The 24,184-nt window shown below is 39.9% G+C and overlaps 1 protein-coding gene across 1 annotated transcript in view; it reads left to right on the top strand.

Annotated features, from left to right (window-relative positions):
- Positions 1-23,204, top strand: part of LOC119426032 — a 56,770-nt gene extending 33,566 nt beyond the window's left edge. The window contains exons 4-11 of the mRNA XM_037693592.1: positions 6,851-6,947; positions 11,737-11,955; positions 14,255-14,395; positions 15,584-15,739; positions 15,823-15,995; positions 18,985-19,119; positions 19,958-20,092; positions 22,550-23,204. Of these exons, the coding sequence (XP_037549520.1) occupies positions 6,851-6,947; positions 11,737-11,955; positions 14,255-14,395; positions 15,584-15,739; positions 15,823-15,995; positions 18,985-19,119; positions 19,958-20,092; positions 22,550-22,780 (1,287 nt within the window). The 3' untranslated portion in view covers positions 22,781-23,204. The remainder of the gene's footprint in view (positions 1-6,850; positions 6,948-11,736; positions 11,956-14,254; positions 14,396-15,583; positions 15,740-15,822; positions 15,996-18,984; positions 19,120-19,957; positions 20,093-22,549) is intronic.
- Positions 23,205-24,184: the final 980 nt, after the last annotated feature.

The following is a 24,184-nucleotide window of genomic DNA, read 5'->3' as shown; positions in this document are numbered from 1 at the left end:
TCCTCTGGACATTCAAAAACCCCCAAAACAAAGCAAAACAACAAAAAATGTAGAAACGTTTCGTCTCTCGTCCGAGAGACTTCCTCAGTCTGAGGTGCTGTTTTCAGCTCAGTCTCTTAAATAGCACCTTCTCAGAGTGGATCAACCAGTTTGCTGGTCACATGCTCAAGAAGGACCATCAGCCTAACAATGGATCATTAGCACACTGATGGCTGTTTACTGTTCACAGAGGGCTGAGTGATACTAGCAATCACAGCATTGTAAGAGGGGGACAGTTGAACACGTAGGCCTCCACACCTGTTTAATGATGGACGGTTTCATTTTTTGTTGTTTTGCTTTGTTTGGGTTTTTTTTGAATGTCCAGAGGACCAGATTTAACTTTTTTAGATTTTTCGACCTGGATTATTGAGCATGCATCAGGATATCAAACATGAAAGGTTTTCACAAAACTAAAGCTGATTTTAAAAGTTATTCAAAAGCAACAAAAACTTATTTCATCATTATTGTCAACCAGTATTAAGGAAGGCAAATAACAGGATACTGGAGCTGTATCAGTAACTGAGGTCACCTTCCTTTGGAGAATCAAGTGAAAATATCAAATACCCAGCATCCTCTGCAGGAATAAGTATCAGAGTCAGACAGAGTCAGAGTTTCTTTATTGTCATTCGCACCTCATGTGGTACATTTGGTGGAGCGAAATTATGTACACAAGGTCCCAGTTACATCCAACAATAAAATGTATAAGAAAAACAGTAATAACATCAAAGATATGAACTAAGAAAAACATCAACTAAATATACACCAAGCACTCATAACAAAAAACATTGAACATCAGCACAAACATGAACATGAGTCTGTGAGCAGATGTGCACGCATGAACACATCAACATTGAAACAGATCAGCAGCAACATGATATGGTTTTTCACAGTGATTATTCTAGTTAGAGATTCATGAGTCTAACAGCCTCAGGGTAGAAGCTGTTCCTCAGTCTAGTGGTTCTACACTTAATGCTCCTTAACCTCCTTCCTGAGGGGAGTGGGGCAAAAAGTGTGTGTGCTGGGTGAGTGGGGTCCTTCATGATGCAGGTGGCCCTCTTCCTGCATCTAGAGGTGTAGATGTCTGTGATGGTGGGGAGACTGACTCCAACATCTTCTGTGCAGCCTTCACCACTCTCTGCAGAGTTTTTCTTTCTGCAGCTGTGCAGCCTCCATGCCACACGTTGATGCTCGAGCACAGGATGCTCTCCACTGCACACCTGTAGAAGGAGGTGAGGACTGAGCTTCCCAGACCAGCTCGTCTCAGCCGTCTGAGGAAGTAGAGTCTCTGATGAGCTTTCTTCATCAGGCTGGTGGTGTTGTTGCTCCAGCTGAGGTTGTCATTCATGTGTACACCCAAGTACTTGTAGCTGGAGACCACTTCCACCGCAGATCCTCTTATGTTCAGGGGGGTATCGCCTCTTTGGTCAAACTTTGAATATCTGAATTATTTTAATGTTTGAAGTAAATGTTGGAAATGACTGTCTTCTACTACCACACCACATTTTACCTCACTTTGTGTAAAATTCACTGAGGAGTCTATTTTTGTGTTTGCCAAGTTTGCTTTACCAAAAGTTCATAAATTGTAGATGTCATCCCAATTTATGTAAATTTCATTAAATGTTGTTGAGAGATTCATGAGATATTTTGCTAACAGCTAATTGTTCTGCTTTCACATTTGGCAGTGGGCGACAAAAAAAAATGTGTGAACAAACTGCAGGAGTGTAAGTTGTGCAGAAGATCTTCTGTAGGCACATTAACCAAAGAGCAAAAGCTTCATGATGAGCAATTAGCAACCACTAAATCCAAATTAAAGGTAGAGCTGGATTATGGAACGGGTGCTTGGCTCTGCAGATTTAGTGAGGTGTAAGGAGATTAGTTTTTTGCTCACTTTGCCTCATGTTTTAAGTCTCTCCTGAGTCTTGGGTTGGAAAAAATAGTTCTTTTTAAATGTATTCTCTTGCAGTGATTTATTCTTGCTTATTGGTCTCGGTTGGTTAGTAATAGATCACAAAGTGCTTGGAGTACAACTGAGATGTTTAGAAACAAAAAGATAAAAAAAATCCTGAGCTGTTCTTTTATTTTTTGTGGGGTGACTGCACACCGGTTTGTTCTCCATTCCTGAAGTTGTTCTGTTAGATGTTAGCAAACAGTTAGCTCAGTCCGGCTCAGCAGACACAAATAAAGTGAGCATTCAAAGCCAGTTTGTTCTCTGCAAGCTCCTGGATTTTTCTTTTTCCACTTTCTTCTGAGCGAAACAGTTTCTGTCTTCTGTCTAGTAGAAGTTTTATCACTTCAGCTGAGATCAGCTAAAGATAACTGCTGGGAATCGGGTCAAAAGAGGCCTCAAGGACATGAATTATTAAAGTAAATGCTACATCAGACAACAGCGATACTTGATGGTTTTTCTTTTTTAGCTGCTTTGTGTAGATCTGATGTATTTTGGATCATTACGTTGCATTATGATCCAGTTTAGTCCAAGTTTCAGCTGTTAGACGTTCTCACATTTGCCTCCAGGATCCTGAGGAGCATACAGTAGTTGACTTAATGAAGTACCACAAGGCTGAGTCTTAGGACCCATCCTCTTTACAATCTACATACGTAATGTAGGTCAAAACATCCCTGATACATCCATACATTTCTACGCTGATGACACAGTTGTTTATTGCTGAGCTAAAACAGTTGAAAAGGCTTTCCAGCTTTTGAAATCTGCATTCAGGTTCATCCAGTCTGATTTGTTCCGCCTCAAACTTGTCCTGAATGCCGACAAAACTAAAGGGATGCTTTTTTCAAATAGGAAGTCGGTCCCAGCAGTTCTTTGATTTCATCCTCAAATGGTGTCCCAATTGAGTTTGTTGATTCCTATAAATATTTGAGTATCTTGGTCGACTCGCATCTCTCTTTTAAGCTCTGTGTGGAAAACTTGGTAAAGAAACTGAAAGTTAAACTGGGTTTCTTTTTCAGAAACAGATCCTGTCTAGCCCTGAATGCTAGGAAACACCTTGTATCTGTGACTTTCCTTCCCTCCATTGATTATGGTGACATTATTTACATGAACGCTCCTACAAGAACCTTGCAGATGTTGGATGCTGTCTATCATGGTGCACTAAGATTCATAACTGGCTGTGATTATCGTACCCACCACTGCACCCTGTATTCACTGGTTAACTGGTCATCATTAACTTCACGCAGACTCTCTCACTGGTACATTTTCATCTTTAAATCACTTCTTGGTCTGCTGCCTTCATACATCTCCTCCTACATGTCTCTGCGTGAGTGCAGCTACAGCGTGCGCTCTCAGGACATTATTACCTATCTTCGTTTAACGTATATCTTAGTTTATACCTTAGATCCTTATTTAATGTTTCTTTTTACACTTTTTATTTTTTATATTGTTGGATGTAACTGGGATCCTGTGTACACAATTTCGATCCACCTCGTGCACCACATGCGAATGACAATAAAGAACCTTGTCTTGACTTGACAGTTTGTATGAGGCGTTTGTATGGAAATGCTAACATAACGTGCTGCTCATGGAAAATGGTCTCCACTTTCTCTACAGGACATTGTTCCAGAAATCTTGTGGTTCCTTCACGTAGAACTTTGCAAACCAAACCTGCTGCCGTGATCTTTATAGAAATGTGTTCTCCTCCAGACCTTCCATACTTCTCCAGTTTTCTTGTCATGTTGTGAATTTTAACCTGTTAACTCAGACCGTAGATTGAAATCTTTGTTGCCCATCTATATAAACATTACATGGTCTGACATTGGGGTGACGTTACTAATGTTTTCAACCTTTAAGAATTTATTTTCACAGTTAAAAAAAGAACTATAACTTGTTTGAAAATGACTTAATTTCTCTCATATTCATCACCAGTAATTTCTTCTCTGAGCTCATTTCTGATGTATTTCCTCTTTAGTATATTGTCAACATATAGGAATATAATTTTAAGAAATACCAGAGTTTATTTCTTATTTATTTTCCCCTAATTTGTCAACACCAAAACTTCTCTTTTTATATCGAAGTACTTTTACTGAGATGATCAAATCCATTTGAGCGTCAGTACCTGGATACATTTTAATTTAATAAATATTATGGAAGCTGTGTCACTAGTTGTTTGCACCTATGTATTTGGTAAATAAATAATCACCCTGTTTAATAACTCATGTTTATTTTTATTTGAGGATGAATTTATCCAATATTTAGATGTGGAAAACCAAAAATCTTAAAAATTAAAAGAATATATTTACCTATGTGCAACCTCTAATGGTATGGGGTTGTCTGATGCAGGATCTCTACAAAAACTATTTCATAATTTAATACTTCAGCCGTCTCAGGCGATGCTTCTTATTTAGCCATTTATCCAAACACCAAAACATTTCTCTGCAGCAGCTGCTGTAGCTCATATTCGGCTGCTTGGAATACTCCTGCTGTGATAAATGACCACATTTATTCTGAACTCGGTCACCACAAACAGAATTTAGTAACAAATGATTTTGATTGCAGGAGACCCCTGCACTTCTGGCTTATTGCATTTCTTGTGGATATTAGATCCAAAGAGGAATATTGCTTTGAAAGTTCTGTCTGTGTGGCTGCTGACTCACTGGCTGCGTTGGACCAAACAATAACGCTTTTGTTTCAGAGAGCAGCACACAAGAGGCACTTCAGTGATGCAAGGATACTATTGTATTGGTTTGTTGTTGCACTTCGGTTTAAAATCTTACATCGTGTCTGGTGTTGTCCTGACTGTAATTAGCTGCTGGGAGAACTTCGTTACGAGCCAGCCTTTGTCTCTGCGTTCATTCACTGAATGTTATCAACCATTAAATGTCTGTTATTGGTTGTTATCATCCCCATACGTTACGTTCAGACTGTCCCTCCTGTACCTCCTAGTAGGTTTAAAGGTACGTTCTTATCGCTGATAATAGGGTCAGGGGGTTAAGTTAAGAGTCAGTGCTCTGGGTCAGGCGTTAAGTTAGGTTTAGGAAAAGGGTTAAATAAAGCTAACTAAAAAAAACCTAACGGTTTTAGACACATGCAAAGCTGCAAATTATCAGCGATAACGATAAGAATGTACCGTTAAACCTACTAGGAGGTAGGAGGGACAGTCTGTATGCTGAAGGCCTGTCGCGATAAACAATAAATCAATTAATCGCATGATAAATGAAAATTATCAACCTCATTTTCATTAATTGGCTTTATCGTTTCTTCGTGTCTCTCTCTTTTTACAGGACACTGGATGACAAAAGGTTCAACTACGGTGCTCTTCACTGACACCTCCCTTTCTCTTTTAAATCGGTATTAACCGTCCAAAATTATGTTTTTGGATCATTAAAAGCAGCTAAGCTGAGAAGCTAAGCTACGAGCTAAGCTAACTGTCCAATCTCGGGGAAAAAACCTCCGTCTTGTCAAAGTTCCAAAAATTCACAGTTGAAACCCGTGCCTTCATGTTAAAAGCTGTTTTTCTCTGCAAAAAGAAGCTGAGAACTTGTTTACTGATTGTTTTCATTAAAAGTTTTGAGTGAAAAATGCTATGCTAAAGAGCTGAAACCACACCAAGCGTCCACCATTTTGCAAACCAAAGAGAAACGTCTCATGTCATGTCAAGGGGCCTCCCTTCAAATATTCTTAAAGAGACACACTGCTCCTCCCTCACTATCCATCCTTCAGTTCAAACAGTCTTCTCGTCTAGTGGTCAAAAAAGGTACTACACGGTAAACAAATCAACATTTCTTCTTAAATTTTACAATAATTACTAATAATTGTCAAATTTCAAGCAATATTATCGTATATCGCAAAAAATTTCTGAGACAATTAATTGCCCAGCAAAATTTATTATCATCACAGGTCTACCTATGGGGATGATAACAACTAATAACAGTCATTTGATGGGCTGATAACAGTTTTCAGGTTGAACACCGTGGCCAGGAAGCAAAACAGAAACAGCAAAGTCACAGAAGAATGATCAAGTTTGCTGAAGCCAGAAATAGCAGTTTTTGATTTCCCTATTAATGGAGCTTTTAATTTAGAGAATAATTTTGAAGCAAAACGTGTGAAATACAGCACGTTTAATTAGATTCCTTGGCTGATTTCATCCACTTTTTATAGTTTCACCAATTTTATGAGCAGATGCTGCTTTTTGAGAGAGAGTAAACTTCATCAGAAGGTATAAGTGTCTGGATCTTAAAGGTCAACGACACTGTGCTTTTTCTGCTCTAAAGCATAAAACAAGACAAACTTGCATTATCATCCAAACTTGTGCTGCCAATTGCTATTTATTCATATATTTGAGGTATTTTAATTTGTACTTTTTACTGTACTGAACCACAGAAGTGATACCACATCCATCAGTAAGTTATTTCACCTTTTTCCCGAGTGATTTTGTGTCAAAAACAGACGACTGCGCTCTCAGGAATCAGTTTTTTAATTGCTTTTGAATCACCACATTTTTCCTTTTAGCTCAATATTTCACGACTTTCCTCTTTTTAATAAATGATGCTCGTAAGCCGTTTTCAAAATGCTGAAATAATTAACCCTCCTTTCTTATTCCTTTCATTCTGATTTCTTTTCTCTCCTACTTCACCTTCATTTTTCTTCGAATCCTCAACCACCTGATCTTTTCACCTCAATTTCTTTTAACATTCTCTTTCTTGCATTTATCTCTCTCATCTGTTCACATGCTGTCATTTTCCATGACACATTGATTTTCTGTCTTTTCATCCGATCTCCTCCATCTTTCACCGCTCCACCTCCCTTCTGTTCTATTTTCCCTGCTCACCTCCTCCTTTAACTCAACCTCCCCTCTGTCTTCAGTTGTCCATGGAGGACACTACGTCCATTCTGCCTCGTCTCAAGAGGAAGTCCGCCAACTCCTATGGGATCGGTGCCCTGGCTAAGTCCTCTCTGTCAGGTGTGTCAGGTGTGTGTCTGTGCTGCTAGATGGTAAAACAGCCCCCATGTTGTTTCCACATGCTCCACAAAAGGTCAAAGGGCAAGTTTTTGTTGAACATTGAAAAGAGTGGTACCTCTTTTCAGTTTTGTGCAAAAGATCATTTTTGTTTTCTTCGTGTGCTGTTCAGATGGTTATTTGGTGTCACACAACTACAGAAGACAAATGAGCAACATTTTAACAAGAAGTACGAGTCCTCTGAATTAATCTACCAGCCCGTCGTTCACAGAGACGATGCTGTCGATCGAATGCTAAGTTTAGAGTTAGCTTTAACCAGAAGAAGGCGAGTGCAGCAGACTTGTTTTACAAAAAAATTAAGATTTAAGAATTATATTTAGGAAGAACAAAGCAGAAGCATGGAAAAACTATCATGGTACTAAAAATAATCTGATTATTGAAGAGGTCCTGCCCCAAGTGGAGGAGTTTGAGTATCTCAGGGTCTTGTTTGCAAACGAGGGAAAAATGGAGCAAGAGATCGAAAGGTGGATAGGTGCAACATCTTCAACAGTGATGTAGTCTACATTTTTGTAGTGGGTATACTGTGCTTAGAAACCAAAGTACGCCAGTTAGTACACTGTAATCGTCAATGTATTTAGATTTTTAAGCGTATTGAACATTTCAAAATTTCTCTGATGCTTTTATTTGAATAAATGTACAACAAACCTTGTACAACAGTTGGCTTTGTATTAAAAACATGTTATAGAAGTTATAAAACAGGATCAAAGCAAAACATTAAATTAAATTAAATTCAGAAATTATTAATCCCAAAGGAAAATTAATTGTTGTTGTAGCTCATCCTAGTTTCATTACAGTTGTTCTAGATGCTGATGTCTGTGGGCAGGAAGGACCTCTTGTAGCAGTCCACCTCCCAGCGGATCCAAAGCAACTGGCTGCAGATGCCAATCCGTTCATCCAGACCCAGCAGACCTCTTGGTCCTCCTGGACAGCAGGACTGCCTGAATGCTGGGCAGAACTCCTCCCCGAGCAATGGCTATTCCTCCCAGCAGCCTGCCGAGCTCCTTGTCGCCTTGTCGGACAAAACTGCAGGTGCCGGGGGATGATCTCAGTCCTCCTGCTGTCACGAGCCTCATTTCCTGCTACCTCCAAGATCTCGGCAGTCAGGCACTCGAGCAATGCCTCCAAAGTGACGGGAATGCATCCACGGCACCTCCTTTTCAACTCATTTGGATTTGGGGCTGTAGTTGAGCTATTATTTCAGCTTTGAGATGTTTATCAGCAGATCCCAGTTGTAGAAAGCCACCTTGTTGTCATGGTTACGCATATTAAAAAATGTCCAAAAGTTAAAAAAAAAGTTTTCAGTAAAAATCCTTGCAGCTGCACAGTGTCCAAAAACCAGAGGAAATAATCATCCAAAAAAGTGATTTACATCCAGAAAAAAAAGAGTAATTAAAAGTTTTCAAAAGCAAAATCTCAATGAATGTAAGAGAGCTACTCCAACATGCAGCCACCTTGAGCGGCACAATTCTAGAACTATAACATGTTCAAGTATTAAGTACGATAGTAAGTACAGAAGTATTAATTATACAAAAAACAGGTTGAACCAACTCATTGGGTCTATAAAATGTTCCAAATGGGTTGACAATGACACGAGCACATGTCACGTATCATTGCCAATTATATGGACTCGTATTATTGGGAACGTTTAAGTGGGTACACTGAACTTTCCACACTTTTCTAGTGGGTGTACTCCATTTGCCCATGTATCACATAGACTACACCACTGGTCTTCAGTGAAGCGGGTGCTGTACCGGTCTGTCGTGGTGAAGAGAGAGCTGAGTCAAAAGGCAAAGCTCTCGATTTACCGGTCGATCTACGTTCCTACCCTCATCTATGGTCATGAGCTTTGGGTTGTGACCGAAAGAACAAGATCACGGATACAAGCAGTTGAAATTAGTTTTCTCTGCTGGGTGTCTGGGCTCTCCCTTGGAGATAGGGGGAGAAGCTCAGTCATCCAGGAGGGACTCAGTGCAGAGCCGCTGCTTCTCCACGTCGAGTGGAGCCAGTTGAGGTGGCTTGGGCATCTGGTTAGGATGCCTCCTGGACACCTCCCTGGTGAGGTGTTCCGGACATGTCCCACCGGGAGGAAACCCAGACGAAGACCCAGGACACGCTGGAGGGACTATGTTTCTTAGCTGGAATGGGAACGCCTTGGGATTCCCCCAGAGGAGCTGGTCCAAGTGGCTGAGGAGAGAGAAGTCTGCACCTCCCTATCCCCGTGACCCAACCCCGGATAAGTGGAAGAAAATGGATGGATGGATTTTTTAACAATTGATTTAGTTGAAGTCGAAAATGGAAAATATGTAACCAAAGTATCACGGCTGTCAGTAATTTGGTCACAGTGACCCAAAAAACGTTTAGAGAACATCTACCATTGATGAGATAACCTGCCCATCTGTGAACATTGTGTGTCCGCCTTAGAGATGACTAGAGAAATGTTCTGATTATTATTCTACTCAAAGAGAAATGATCCAGACTGCCCGATTCTCTGAGCTATGGCAAAAGAAATGATCTTCAGTTCTCGGTTCTTAAATCTTTTTGTTTATTGACAAACTAAAAAAAGCAACAACCTTAGTGAACCAACAGCTCCATCATCAGATCATAACCTGTCTTATGTTTAAGAGAAGAAAAAAAAAACTAATTTTATTATTCATGTTTTTGTACACAGCATTTATTTTTTGTCATTACTACAGACATATGAAAAACATATCTTAATGCTGGCTTTAAAAAACGAAAGGAATTAAATAAATAATTCCAAACGAAATGCATTTTGGTTTTGCTATTTTTTGTGGGCTAAACAACCACCTGGCACACAAGAAAAGTGCAGAAATGACCTTTTAAACTTTGCTGCCAAAGGCAGACTTGGTAAGTCAACCTTGCTTCAACAGACTTTCCTCTGAGCCAGGAGGAGGTGGTGGAGGAGGTGGAGGAGGAGCTTGGATTCAACATGACCGCCCCTGTGGGTGCCCCTTCCTATATCACTTCCTATTTCCCCTCTCTCTTCCATTGATACCAACAGCTGACGTCAATGACACATTTCAGAGTCATTGATGGAAATTCAATCAGATCTTTGATTTCAAAGAAACTAAAGTAAGTCAGGCCGCTTACTTTAACGACCTGAAGCATCTCCACAGGTGTGTTGGGGAATATTTGTAACGTGGTGCTGCTGGTGATGGTTCTTTGTGAAGTAGTTCTTCTGTGGCTGGTGCCTCTTCTGTTCTCTCTCGTGTTTTTGTGCGTTAGAGTGTAATGCTCAGCGTTTTGTGTAAAAAGTCTCGTTCTGTTGTGTCTGTTGTAACAGAAATAAATATCTTGGCATATTTTACCAGTGTATAGTATCATACTTTAAGCTTTAAACAGCTGAGACCCCAACACCCTCCCTCATCGTTCATCCCCATTCTTTCCATTCCTATTTCCATCCCCAATTAGTCTCTGCAGAGAGTTTGATTCTAGACGAGATTGGCTTCCTCTGTCTAAAGGGAGAATTGCGTCTATTTATAACTCAGCCTGCAACCTGCCCCGTGGACCTGGGGAGCAATTTACAAAGCTCTGTCTCCGTTTATTCATGCCTGCTTGATTTTAATTTAATGTTTTTAATCAATCAGCCACTCTGCATGCATTTGACTCAAGGAATGTGTCTCTAGTTTGAATCCTTCATTTGCATCTTAATTGGGCAGAGAATCGACAGCAAACCATCGTCAAAGTTCAGTTTACAACCAACGATTTGTCTTCTCTGGTTTTGATTATTAATGGCTTTGTGTACAAGTAGAGGGGTTATGGTTTTATTTCTTTATGAAGATCTGTCAGCATTTCAGCCATCACATTAGTTGACTTCTGCCAGGCAACTCCCCTGACCTCTGACCTGATAACTCTCGTCAATCGCTTATGCTTTCTTCTATTGATTTATTTGAATTTCACACATGAAGGTAAATAAGATAAATGTAAACATTTATTAAGCTAATACGTATGAATTAGATTAAATTGGCTGAGTTTCACTTTCTTTTGTGCGATTAAACACTTTAGTATTTGCCTCAAGTTTATTGTTGACATGTTTTTTGGAGCAACACTCGAGATAAAATACGAGCACGTAATAGTTTTTTTTTTAATTCGTTCTGAAAACAGGAACTTTTAAACAGATGTGAAACAGATGTGTAAACATTTCTGTACGCTAACTGTGCAGCCACAACCTCACCTCGCCAGAGTCACAAGCTCGTTTAAAACTTAGCAACGTTTTCTGCAAGATTGAACAAAGCAGTTAGTAATCGACAGGAAGTATGCAGTAAAGTGCAAGTACTTGCTTCAAACTTAAAATATGGTTTAAATTACAGATTGTTCTCAAATAATCCACTGAAAAATTATTTTTGAGAAAAAAATAATGCAACTTTGCTAAAGAAATGTCAGCAGATTCTCTCTGGCAGCTATAATTTGTCATTTTTGTGTTTGTTATGCAAAAATTTACCAATTTAAGAATAATTATCCCACACCATGTAAATCATAAGAAGTCACCAAACATTCCAGTACATTTATCACTTCTATCACACCCTTTAGGAGTAAACATATCTTTGGCATTCCCATTCCTCATCCTCATTCTACTTCCCCCTGTGCCTCAGTTGGAGGTGTAGTCAACTGCAGAGGCAGAAAGAGTTTTGACGTTGTTTTGTGTGTCTCTCTCTCTTTGTGTGCATGTGTGTTGCTGCTCTGTCCCTCCTGCTGCCGCTCATACCTGCTGTAGGTGTGACACGCTCCATGAAGGACAAGGTGACCAAGCCCACCGCCATGGCCCAGGGTCGCGTGGCCCACATGATCGAGTGGCAGAGCTGGGGCAAACCATCTGCGGGGCCACTGGGGGGCTTGGGACATACCAACCTGCAGAGGGAAAAGGAGAGGAGGTTGGAGAACGACGCCTACAGTGACCTCAGCGATGGCGAGAAGGAGGCTCGCTTTGCTGCAGGTGAGAGTCATTTTGAAACATTTCAAACTGGTAGTGCTCTGGGTTAGACCAGTTGCTTCTTTTGTTGTGAATCAAAAGGAGATGCCTATATTATGACATGAAAAGTTGCAGTGATGGACATTTTATTTGAACTTTTGTCAATTTCTATTTTGGGAATCCAGCCACACGGAACTTTCCGACAGCTATCAGCGGCACTAGCTGCCATTTGTCTGAGTGCACAGAATGCTGAGAAATCCACCTCGATTGGTTTGAATGGTTAATAGCTTTTTAGTTCAACCTGATATGGTACGGTACGGTACGGCATGGTATGGTACGAGCAGTATGGGTATGGTATGGGTATGGTATGTATGATATGGCATGTATGGTACAGTATGGTAAAGATATGGTATGTATGGTATGATATAGTATGGATATGATTTGGTATAGTATGATATGGTATGGTATGGACATGGTTTAGTATAATATGGTATGGGTATGTTTAGTATAGTATGTATGGTATGGATATGGTTTAGTATAGTATGGTATGGTATGAAATGGTATGTTATGGTATAGGTATGGGTATGGTATGGCATGGTATGGTATGATATGGTATGGGACAGTATGATATGATATTTTTCATTCAACCTTTATTTATACAGGTTAATCCCATTGAGCCTCGGGGACTTATTAACAAGAGAGACCTGATTTCTTTAACAAAGAGTGATGATAGTGGATAACAATGACAACAGTAGACAATCATGAAAGAGACATACATATTTATTTATTAATTTTTACAAATTAACATAAAATGGCAACCAAAAGGACAGTCAAAAGCAAAAAAAGTAGCAAAAAAATAAAACCAGCTAGATTATAAGGCGATGTAGAAAACTAAAAACAGGAACATGTCTGTATTGGTTCTTGCCAGGAACTTAACAGATGTTTGAAGCCGCTTAGAGAGGTCAAGGTCGAGAGCTTCAGATCTTTTTGAAAAATATTCCAGGAAACGAGTGGAGTAGGAGAAGGCCCCTTTGCTTAGTTCAGTCCACACTGAGGGGACACTGCATGTAATAATGTCCTCAGAGTGCACGCTGTAGCTACACTCGCGCAGAGACATGTAGGAGGAGATGTATGAAGGCAGCAGACCAAGAAGTGATTTAATGATGAAAATGTACCAGTGAGAGAGTCTGCGTGAAGTTAATGATGTCCAATTAACCAATGAATACATATACGTATGGAACGGTATGGGTATAGGGGGAGTGGTGCCACAGAGGTTAAAGAAGGTGGGCCTGTGATCAGAAGATCTCTGGTTCAAGCCCTGGTACCGACAACATCAAAAATGTGGGTGGGATAGGTGAAGCACCCACACCTGCCCCCACCCTCATTCGTCCCCACTCTGGGCCCTTGAGCAAGGCGCTTAACCCCCACCATCTGCTCCTCTGGGTGTCCTAGATAGCAGCTCTCTGCTCCACACAGAGGGCTGTGGTAGCTCGGTGGTCTGTGGTTGCGTCAGGAAGGGCATCCGGCGTAAAAATAACTGCCAAGTCTTCGTGCGACTTACTTCGCTGTGGCGACCCCTGAAGAAGGGAGCAGCCGAAAGATGAAGAAAAAAAAAACGGTATGGTATGGTTTAGTATTGTATGGTATGGTATGGTACAGAGTGGTATGTTATAGTATGTTATATTATGTTATGTTATGGTACAGTATGGTTTGGTATGGTATGGTTTGGTATGGTTTGGTTGGGTATGGTTTGGTACGGTATGGTTTGGTATGGTTTGGTATGGTTTGGTATGGTATGGTTTTTAACCTGCTCACTGAGCACCACCATAAACAAACCCTACTGTTAAAGTATAATGTTTGAATTTTGAGGTAATTGAAACACACCATTTTTACTTGAGCAAACGTTAAAATTTTACTATAAAGTTTAGCTCCATGGAGCCAAAATATAAAACAGGGAAGAGGACTGAAGATTTATGCACAGTATTTTCTCTGGAGCGTAACTTTTGTTTACTCAGATTTGAAAGATTTCACAGGACCCTGCTGATCTGCAGGTTCTTGTTTATTTGCTGAAAACGCAACATATTTTTGTTGTTGTTTGGAGTAAACACACTGTGTGTGTTCTCCTCTGCTCTCAAACCTCCTGTTTCTCCATGTTAATGACTTTTACCTGCTTTGTTTTGACCACTAATTAACACCTGTATGTGTCAGCCAAGTAGGGACTCAGATCTGTGTTGTGCACTCGATCTGTAATTAGAAAAATCTTTGTGTAACCGTTACGTGGTCATTTTTCCTTCTCCCTACCTCTCGCCCATCCCGGCTGCAGGGATTATGCAGCAGTTTGCAATTTCGGAGGCAACTCTGTTTGGCTGGAACTCAATGGACGGTGAGAGTATGGGAGCCGGCTCCAACCAGGGCAGCGTCGCTCACCTGAGTGAGGTCAACCAGGAGAGCATTACCAGCAGAGGTAAACTGCACATGGTGCTGATCTACTGGGGGCTCACTAACCACCAGACTGAGTCCTTTCTCCAGTTTATAACACTGAAGTATTGATGTCCAAGCCCTGCAGTACATACAGAGTTTAACAGATTTTGCAATCTCGTATGCAAAGTTTGCAAGACTTTCAAACATCTTCACTCATTCACGTCTTTGGCTTCAGAATAAAGTCCTAAAAATAACTGTTGCACACTAAAAGAAAGCCACGTCAGTCACTCATTCAGCCAAAAGTCAAGTACTTTTGGAGGACAACCACACAGCTGCACATTTCACACCTACAGGGCACTGACTCAGAAACGTCCAAATGACAAATCCGGATGACAGTCTGTCGTTTCGAGCCATCAGATGAGTTGTATACATGTGCTTGAGTAAGAGAGGTTGCATGAAAGACAAGCGACAAGATTTTTCTATTGGTTTCAAATGATGACTGAAGTTTGAACAAATACAACATTAAGAAGAAAAGGTTGCCCAGGAAAGAAGTAGCCATGTACTATAGCCAATAAAACGCAGTCTTGTGGCTATCTTTCAGCATTTTTTCAGCTGCTCAAAAGTTATCCAACATAATTTTGTAATCCTACAGATGTACCACTTTCAGTTGTGCACGCAGCAAGTCCGTAAACTAAATCATTTTCAGTTGGTGTGCAAGTCTGTCTAAGCCCTGAGGGACTCTGTAGGTTAGCACAAGGACTTAGCCCTGCTTTCATTAACACCAACCATATGGGCTCCACTCAGGGCTTTCTCGTGCATAAAAAAACCAACACACACACGTGCAACAAACAGCCCCGATTAAAAAGATGTTCAGGGTTGGGGGATGTTTCTCCTCTACAAAGTTCGAGTGCTACCACTTCAGAACTGCAGCAGACAGACTGATCATAGAAAAGTTTTTACAACCAGAATTTTTATTGCTGATAAATTCAGTTTTCAAGTCCAACTTTTAGGCTTTTTTGTGAGTCTTCTCAACGTAGAAACACATCAGAAAACCTGATTTCTGCTCACATAGACTCCTGTCAGAACCATCAGCTTTTAATTTAATTTGACATTCAAATGTCAAACTCTCAATTCCATGACTTGTAGGAGCCACGTTGAACATTTTACTTCTTCTTGTGTTTTTTTCCCCTCCTTTTTAATGGTTTTGCATTTTGTTCTCCCACCTGAACAGACCAGGTGCTCCATCACTCCTCTGCAGACGTCTGGCCTCACACGTACGTCTCACAAGGTCTTTACTGCCTGTCGTCCTCCGACGCCTGGGACCCGATCACCAGCCAGCCCTCAGGTGTGGTCTCGCCTGCTGCAGGCTCCTACATCATGGCTGCTGGTGAGGAACTGCTCTTAAAATTTGAAGCAGGTTTGCACAGCCTCCAGGCGCAAAGCCGTCAGGTGTTTCTGTGTCCGTTCCAGGTGGTAGCAACGGAGTAGGGGGTACACCCGGAGAAGGGTACGAGGGGACGGTAGGCGGTTATATTCAGCATCACCAGGCTCAGCTTGCACTGCAGCAGCACAGTCAACTTCAGCAGCTTCAGCAGCTTCATCAATACCAGCAACAGCTCCTGCAGTACCAACAGCAACAACAGGTCGGTGGACAAAGACTAAAGGACAAAAGAGGTGGTGAAGATCAACGTGTTCTGACTTTATTTAGTCATTAAGACTGTGTCGTCATGGTAACGTAGAACAACAGAAGTACCAAATAGGGGTGTAATGGTGCACCCAAGTCAGAGTATGATGCATATATTGGTATGATGGTCACAGTACAATGGGTCTGCTGGGAGGCTGGGAAAACAGCCACTCCTTGTAGGAGGGAGGTCTAAGAAAGAATTTGACAGCTGGAACTTTTATTAAAAAATAAATAAATAAAAAGATTTATCTTTTATTGTGTACATCCATACCATACCAGTTTCATTTATAGAGCACTTTAAACACCCACAGTACCAAAGTTCTGTGCATCTAATTAAACAATCATACAATTAGTCCGAATGGAATAAAATGGAATAGATAAAAAATTCCACCTCTCATCTCCGCCTCCTGCAGTCGAACATAACGCTGGCATCGCAGAGTTTTAATAACAGTTTCTTCATCTCATGCATCTTTTTTCTGAATTTTTGGTTTGACGTAGTGTGTTTAGACTCTATCTTCATTATTGCTTCTTTTCTTTCAGAGCTGTTAGCAAAATTCAGTTATATAGAACGTGCGTCTTCTTCTAGATGGGAAATCACATGACTGACAAGTTGGTTGTCTAAATTATGTAGTCGATCAAAATGCACACAGATAAATGTACCGTTGTAGTGATAGGGTAAAGTAAAGAGGTCTGTACACCTTTTAATGGGTATGCAATTAAAATAATAAACGTGAACCAGTAGTATTATTTCAGAAGGGTGAATAATATAAACTAGTTTAAACTTTGAGGAGAGTCGTTATCTAAATTTAGGACTAATGTTTAACAATTAAGGTAAATTGCTGAGGTTCGTGAACTAACTTAAATGTGCCTAAAAGAACTAGTTGGCACAGTGTTCTGAGTTCACTGAAGTTCTTCGGCAGAAGGAAGATGAGTTTTTCCTAGGAGCAGATGTTCTCATTACCACGATGGATACGAGGTGAAAGGGCCAGTGTTCGTCATCCCAGGAAGTGACAATTCTCTCCAGAACTACGATTCAATCGGCAAGACAGCGCCATCGTTCCGGGGTGTTTGAGAGAGTTCTGTGGACTTTCTCCACATTTCAGCCGTCTGACTCCGTCCGAGATGGGGAGGACGAGCCTGGCTCACAGCAGCTTGAAAAATGCATGAAGAAGACAATGACTCAGACTTTGACTCAGACTTTGACTCTCCCTTCGAGTTTCAGTTTTACCCGATTCTAGAAGGGGCGTTGCTTATGCAAATTGTATCCAATCAGCACAGCTCTGACCAACAAAATGGACGTTAACTGAGTTGCATAACTTAATTTTGAGGAGCTAAGTCACCGCTTCTCAAAGGTTAGAGGGAAATCAATGACTGCTTTGTTCACCCAGTAACACCTTGTTTAAAAAAAAACAAAAAAAAAACAATTTTCTTCACAGATGTACATTTGGGTTCTTCACACAATACTGATAAACAACAGGTGGTCTGTTTGAAGCTTTGTCCAACTGGAAAACTTCCTTTGTTGCCATGGTGATCACACACCTCTGTTGTCCTGGGGGTATGACAAAGTTCTGCCCAACTGGCAAATGCAGATTACAGAGGTGTTGCTTTGTCTGACCAGGAACCAAGAGTTGATTAGCTTTGCAGGAGGTAGATTCTGTTACTTTGATATAGAATTTTTGGAAACACAAAGTCTATCTTTCCAGGAAGGGAGTAGATTAGTAAAGAGGGGGTGGAAGAGTTTAGTTACAGTGTCTCCAAGGACAGGATGTGGACTTCTCTGGGGGACATAGGACACTACATTGTTATATGCCTGGTGTTGAAGTCAGATCAAACCATCTGTGGCATTAATCAAAGCAACATATTTTAGATGTATTTACTTATAAAACACATCTGGTATTATTTGTGATATTGTGAGTAATAATGTTCTTATGTTTGTTTATATCAGAGGTTGTTCTGACTGTGGGAGTTCAGCGAACAACCTCACAGCTGCACAGCAACAGCAACCTTCAATCAAAGCAGACATTGTGTTCCTCGATTCACTAAATTTGATTGTGTTGCTGGATATTTACAGCAAAGGTTCAGTTGTAGGTCCTTGTAAGCTTTGCAGCTCCGTTTGAAGCAGTTTGTTGTAAATCAGCTGCTGCCTTAGACTGCTGGGAGATTTTCTGCAAACAGACTGAGTCATGATGTGCTGTGACACCCGAAGACTTTTCCAGGCGTCGCTGACTGCTCCTGCTCACTGCGTTCTCTAGGCTCATTAAAAAACTGTGGGTTATGAAATAATAATTTTTAAAAGGTCAGGGACTGTTTCTCTGAAAAGGTGTGCTGATCCAAGGCCACGATGGAAATGAGCTTGTTAGCTTCACTCTGTGCTTTATAGGGCTTCCTCATTATATAACACTACATGTATTGGATTAAAGTTATGAAGTATTTTTTATCGGTTAATGCATTTGAGCTTGAGACCTTTCCTCCTTCATTACCTGCAGGATCATCCCTGACTTATGATTCAAGAAGGAAGTGAGAGTAAATGCAAAACTCTAGAACGGAGTCCAAAACAAAATAACATATTTCTTTCTTCTTTAACTTGTGAGGAATGCTGAAAAGTTATTACCATACTTTTCACTGTATAAGTTGCAGTTTTTTGCATGAATTAGCAAGCCTGTGACTTACACAGCTAAGTGTCGTATTTATGTTTTTTTTTCCACTTTATTAGACATATTTGGACTGATGCGACTTATGCGGCGGCAAGTACGGTAGTTGCTTTAGGCTTTTAAGATTGATGCGCGTGCAGGAAAGGTGTTTTACTTTTATTCTGGTTGGAAATATTTTATTTCCAAAGAAAATCGTAAAAGAAAGAGGACATTTCCTGAGATATTCAGTGAAACTGATCAAAACCCAAATCCTCAAGTGTATTTCCTTTTCCCGTTGCATTTTCTGTCCATGTCCAGACTATGGAGCACAGGCTACACAGTGCCTCCCATTCCCTCCAAGCCACCCCCAACAGCACCATCCACAGCCTCGGTCCTCCCACTCACCCTCAGTTAGCCGACCTTTGGGGGGCTGCCCAGGCTGAGGCCCATCAGGTAGGCACACGTCTGCTGAATGCAAATGATCAGATTATATTTTGTGGACCAGATGACGATTTAATAAGTTCTGACAGAACAGCTTTGAAGGAGTACAAGGACACTGAGCTGCGTGACTACATGCACAGTCACAGGCATGCAAATCTGCCATCGGTCACTATCCCAGACTGACAGTTATTCCAAACAACAGCATGCTCATTATGTTAAGCAAAACTTAATTTTTGTTCCATCTATTAAAAGTAATCAGTATACAAAAATAAGTTTTTTACACAAGATACATTTTTTTGTGATTTTCATTACACTTGACTCTGACAGTCACTTGTTTCTTGTCCTATTGATCTGACTTTTCTATATCAGCAGGCCAATTTAGCGCACAACTAGTGCAGTGAATGATGAACAGCCAGGGGAGTCTTCAAGGTAGGAGACAGGCTAAAGATCTGCATGGTGCACTCCCGAAAGGTCTGCATGGCAGCTTGAAGTAGATTGGATACATTTTGGGGAGCAATCATGGGGAAAACAGCCGGGTTGCCACAATGGCATGACAAAACGTTGACAAGTTTACGACTGTAGGCCTTTGGATTCAGCATCTGTGCCTGCTGCATCTGCCTCAGTATCGTTGGAAATCCAATCTGGATTGGGACAGTGGAGCTCATAACCTGCCTGGTCCTTCTCCCTTTTTCCTGTTTTTTTTATTTTATTTTGTGTTATCAGAGATTACAGGAGCTCAAATGAAAGAGAGATCCCTTCCGTAATTAGAGATTAGAACCAGTAGAGTGCCTTTCCTGTCCAGTAAGATCGGATAGAGAAGCGTTCGAGTCTGTAACTGATCTGTTTCCAGGTGGAGATCGTTGGGCAGCTGAGTGCGCAGATGGCCGACATGGTTGGAGGGGTGGTGGAGACAGTTGGAGAGGAGCCAGAACCGGAGTCTGAAGAGACTCATGAACAACATGAGGAGGAAGAGGAGCTGACAAGAGTGAGTTAGAAACTGATAATTACTTTGTTTATCCTTCGCTTCTTTTTTTTGGTGAAATTAAAAACATTGCAGAAATGCAGAAAGAATGCAGAGTGCTGGCGACTTTGATGACATTTGTTCGGGAAGCTGAAACCGACTGAAAAAGATTTGTTCAAGTTAAAACCAGTGGAACCAATGAGGAGAATCTTAGCTGAAACGCACAGATGCACAACTAACGAGAACAAAAGCTAAAACTGAAGAGTAAGACGCTGAAATTAACAGAATAGCCAAATATCAAAACAAGCAAAACAGCTGCTAAAAATTTAATTAGCTGAACTGTAGCAAAAAGCCTAAATCAGAAAGGTTGAAACAATCAAAACAGTAGTCACTAACAGCTAAAACTAGCAAAAGTGTAGAATACAGTAGTTAAAAGCTAAAATGAGCAAAAAATAAAGTAGAGTTTCACCTAGAAAACCAGCAGCTAAAAGCTCAAATTTACAAAAGAGCAACAAAAAATAAACTTGACAAGCTAATATCTAAAACCAGCAGCACAGTAGCTAAAAGCTAAATTGCGCTAAACTGTAGTTAGTTGCTAAAATTAGTCAAACCATAACTAAAAGATAAAGACACCCAAAGCATATCTAAAAGCCAGGATTAGCAAAAGTGTAGCTAAAAGCTAACATTAGCAAATCAATAGTGTAAAGCATAATGGGACAAAAATAAAGCAAGCAGAACACGTTAAAATAGATTTAAATTAAAAGGTAAAGCTGTTGTCAATCAGCAAGAAGGTCGCCAGACTGAATCCCAGCCGGGGACCTTCCTGGATGGAGGTTGCATGTTCCTTCAGTGCATGCTTGGGTTTCCTCCAGGTACTCCAGTTTCCTCCCACAGACCAAAAACATGCATGTTGGGCTGATTGGTAACTCTAATTTGTCCCTAGATGAGTGAGAGTGAATGATTGTTTGTCTCTGTGTGTCCCTGTGATGGACTGGAGACCTGTCCAGGGTCTACGCTTGCACAGTGATAGCTGGATATGGGCACCAGTGACTCCCACAACCCAGAATGGAAGAATCAGGTCAAGATAATGGATGGATGGATAGAAGGATTTACAAGTCATTAATGTATGGAGTGCAGGAACAGGAATTTGAGGCATGTTTATTGGGAACACTTGTAAATAATGTTTAATACTTTGGTAAGTATAAAACTTACAAATTCCACACTATTCTCAATCAAGCTTGTTGATGTGTCAGGGTTTTTGAAGTGTGTTTTATTTGCAGATGATGCCACATTTTTTTGTTCCGGTGAAGATATTGAACGGATGTTAGAGATGATACAGGCAGAATTTGTAAAAATAAAAACTTGGTTCCAACTTAACAAGTTATCATTAAATTTGAGGAAAAAAAAAACTAACGACATGATATTTAGTAATAGTAATAAAATTATCGAAGCCCCATTTAAAACTGACAGTATTGAAATTCATAAAGTTAATGAAAAAAAATTTGGGGGTGTCGTTATTGATGAGAAGCTGACCTGGAAATCTCATGTAAACTACTTAAGAATAAAAATAGTAAAATCAATTGCATTACTGTATAAAGTAAAAGAGTTTTTGAATGACAAAGCTTTGTATATATTGTATAATGTAACGATTGTTCTATATTTAATTAATTGTATTGAAGTTTGGGGAAAAGCATGCAAGACAATTACAAACGCTATTTTCATTTTATAAGAAAGAGCTATAAGAATTATTAGGAGAAAGTGCTACAGTCACCCAACAAATGTATTATTTCATTAATTGAAATTATTAAAATGTCATGATTTGGTTGAATATAGTATATTACAAGTCATGTATAAAGCTAATAAAAATATTACCCCAAATATTAAAATTTGTTAAAAAAGAGAGTCATTATAACCTTAAGGGAATGGAAATGTTTGTAAAACCTCCATTTAGAACTGGTCTGAAGGAGCTGCGTTACAGGAACCGCCTTGATATCATCATAGAAACAATTTAAATGTTTTAAAAGATGATTAAGGTAAAGTTGTTGGGAAAGTATGGTGCCATGTGAATAATATCTAATATTTTTGTTTTCACTTTGGAGATTGTTCAATCCTAAATTGTTGTTTCTAGTTATTTTAATTATTTATTTTAAATCAGGGGCAAATACAATATTTTTTTCTTCTTTCTGCACCTTTTTCCTTTTAATGGTTTTTCTTTTGGATGAATTTGTTTAGATTATTTTGTTTCTTTTAAATGAATGAATAAAATAATTTAAAAAAAAGTGAAGGTTTATATATTCAAATTGTTAAAATGGCACAAAGGACACGTGTAATTCGATTACAAAAATGTATGAAAGAAACTCACACGACAAGAGCAGCAATAATGTCATCAACCGTTAAAACAAACAACTGTTTACCTAATCTAAATTAATATTAAAGCACTGCATTTAACTAATAATAACTTCTAATTATGTGGCTTCACAGGTAGAGGAGGTAACATTGACACTGGAGCCAGAACCGTGCTCTTTGACACCGTCCCCGCTGAGGGAAGACGCCCCCACGACCCGAGGTTCAAGCCCAGGACTACCAGCACAGATCGCTGAATCCATCACGGAGAGAATACCATTTGACATCATCCCTTGTGTCGTCCAGTCGTTAGAGGAGAAAGACGAGGAGGGGGAAGAGGGCTCCATTGTCGTCGTTGCAACCAACTGAGTCCCATGGCCAAAACAGAAAAAGACTGACAAACGCAGGACATAATTATCCCAATAATCAGTCAAGCTATCTCAACCCTTCCTTCTCCCAAATATTTACCTTTTTTGAATCTGAGTAAATGCTTTTTCAGCTGGAAATGTGGAATGTAATGTATCCAAACTAGATGCCATCTAACCCCAGCAAACCCTCAAGTTTAACATCAACAATGTCGACTTTGACAAGTTAAATGTACACCGGAGGAGAGACCTGAAACTTTGCGATGGATTAACAATGTTCGGACCAAATGGACCTAACACAGGCAGAACTGGATGCAAACAGGGCTTTAAACAAAGGATGCAGATTTCTCAATAAGATGCAAACAAAAACGGTGAGCGATGGAGGAAAGGGCAAATTTAAAAATTCTGTGCAATACTGTAAAGCTGGACACATCAGTGGGTTGGTAAATAATTCTGAGTGCTTGTTCCATGTTACTTGTAGCATCAGAAAAGACTTTGTCAGGGAAACCATTGATTTGTTGACTGATGCTTTTGGTTTGGAGACGTAAAACCCAAACCTCGGAGCGACACGAGGCACGCATTTTGAGTTATTTGCAAACGCATCATCTGACCACAACCAAAACAAAGTGCATGCTTTTTAACAGTGACCTAGCCCAAACAGTATATCGCAGTATACAAAGTAATAATATATATAAAAATGTTTTTATATTAAAATAAAAATAATCTAATAAACTGATATGTACATGTATGGATGTGAGACTGTATGTATGTGTGTACGAATGTAGCTGCTTTATTTGTGCGTTAAATATATTTATTCTGAGAAACAAATTCACATTGGTGTTGGTATGTTTCAGCATACGATGCAAAAAAAAAAAATGCACACGCACTTTACTATCTTTTTTTAGTGACGTATCAAGCTACTTAGAACTCAAACACTAATGTTAACTTTAATATTCTTCTAAATTTATCCATCAAAATATCATTTTAAGGGACAAGGAACAGAAAGCATTTATGTTCCAAACCTAAAGTCTTAATTCTTGAAAGAATTAATTGCAATAAAAGCTGTAATACGGCCCACAACAAACCTTGTAAGTACTCTTTAAGTACTAGATACCTTTCAGTTATGTCCTAGATATTCACCGGATACTTAAAGTGTACATACCTGGTATCTAGCTAGTACTTATAGGGTGTTATGTGCTTGGAACTTGGACTAGGTAAACACTAGGTATGTATCAGGCAAAGAACCCAATACCTACTCATTAACTCTGAGACACATACAGAGTATGTACAAACTACCAAGTAAATACCAGGAACTCTGTAAGACAAGGTGCATAGTTTGTAAGAACACTTAACCTGTACTCTGTAAGTACCTGGTATGTACTTTGTAAATCCAAGGTACATTCTCTGT

The sequence above is a fragment of the Nematolebias whitei genome, chromosome 19 (assembly GCF_014905685.2).
Source record: "Nematolebias whitei isolate Nwh7 chromosome 19, NemWhi1, whole genome shotgun sequence".
NCBI lineage: Eukaryota > Metazoa > Chordata > Actinopteri > Cyprinodontiformes > Rivulidae > Nematolebias > Nematolebias whitei.
The sequence above is the reverse complement of the archived record's forward strand: the minus strand, read 5'-3'. Positions and strand labels throughout refer to the sequence as shown.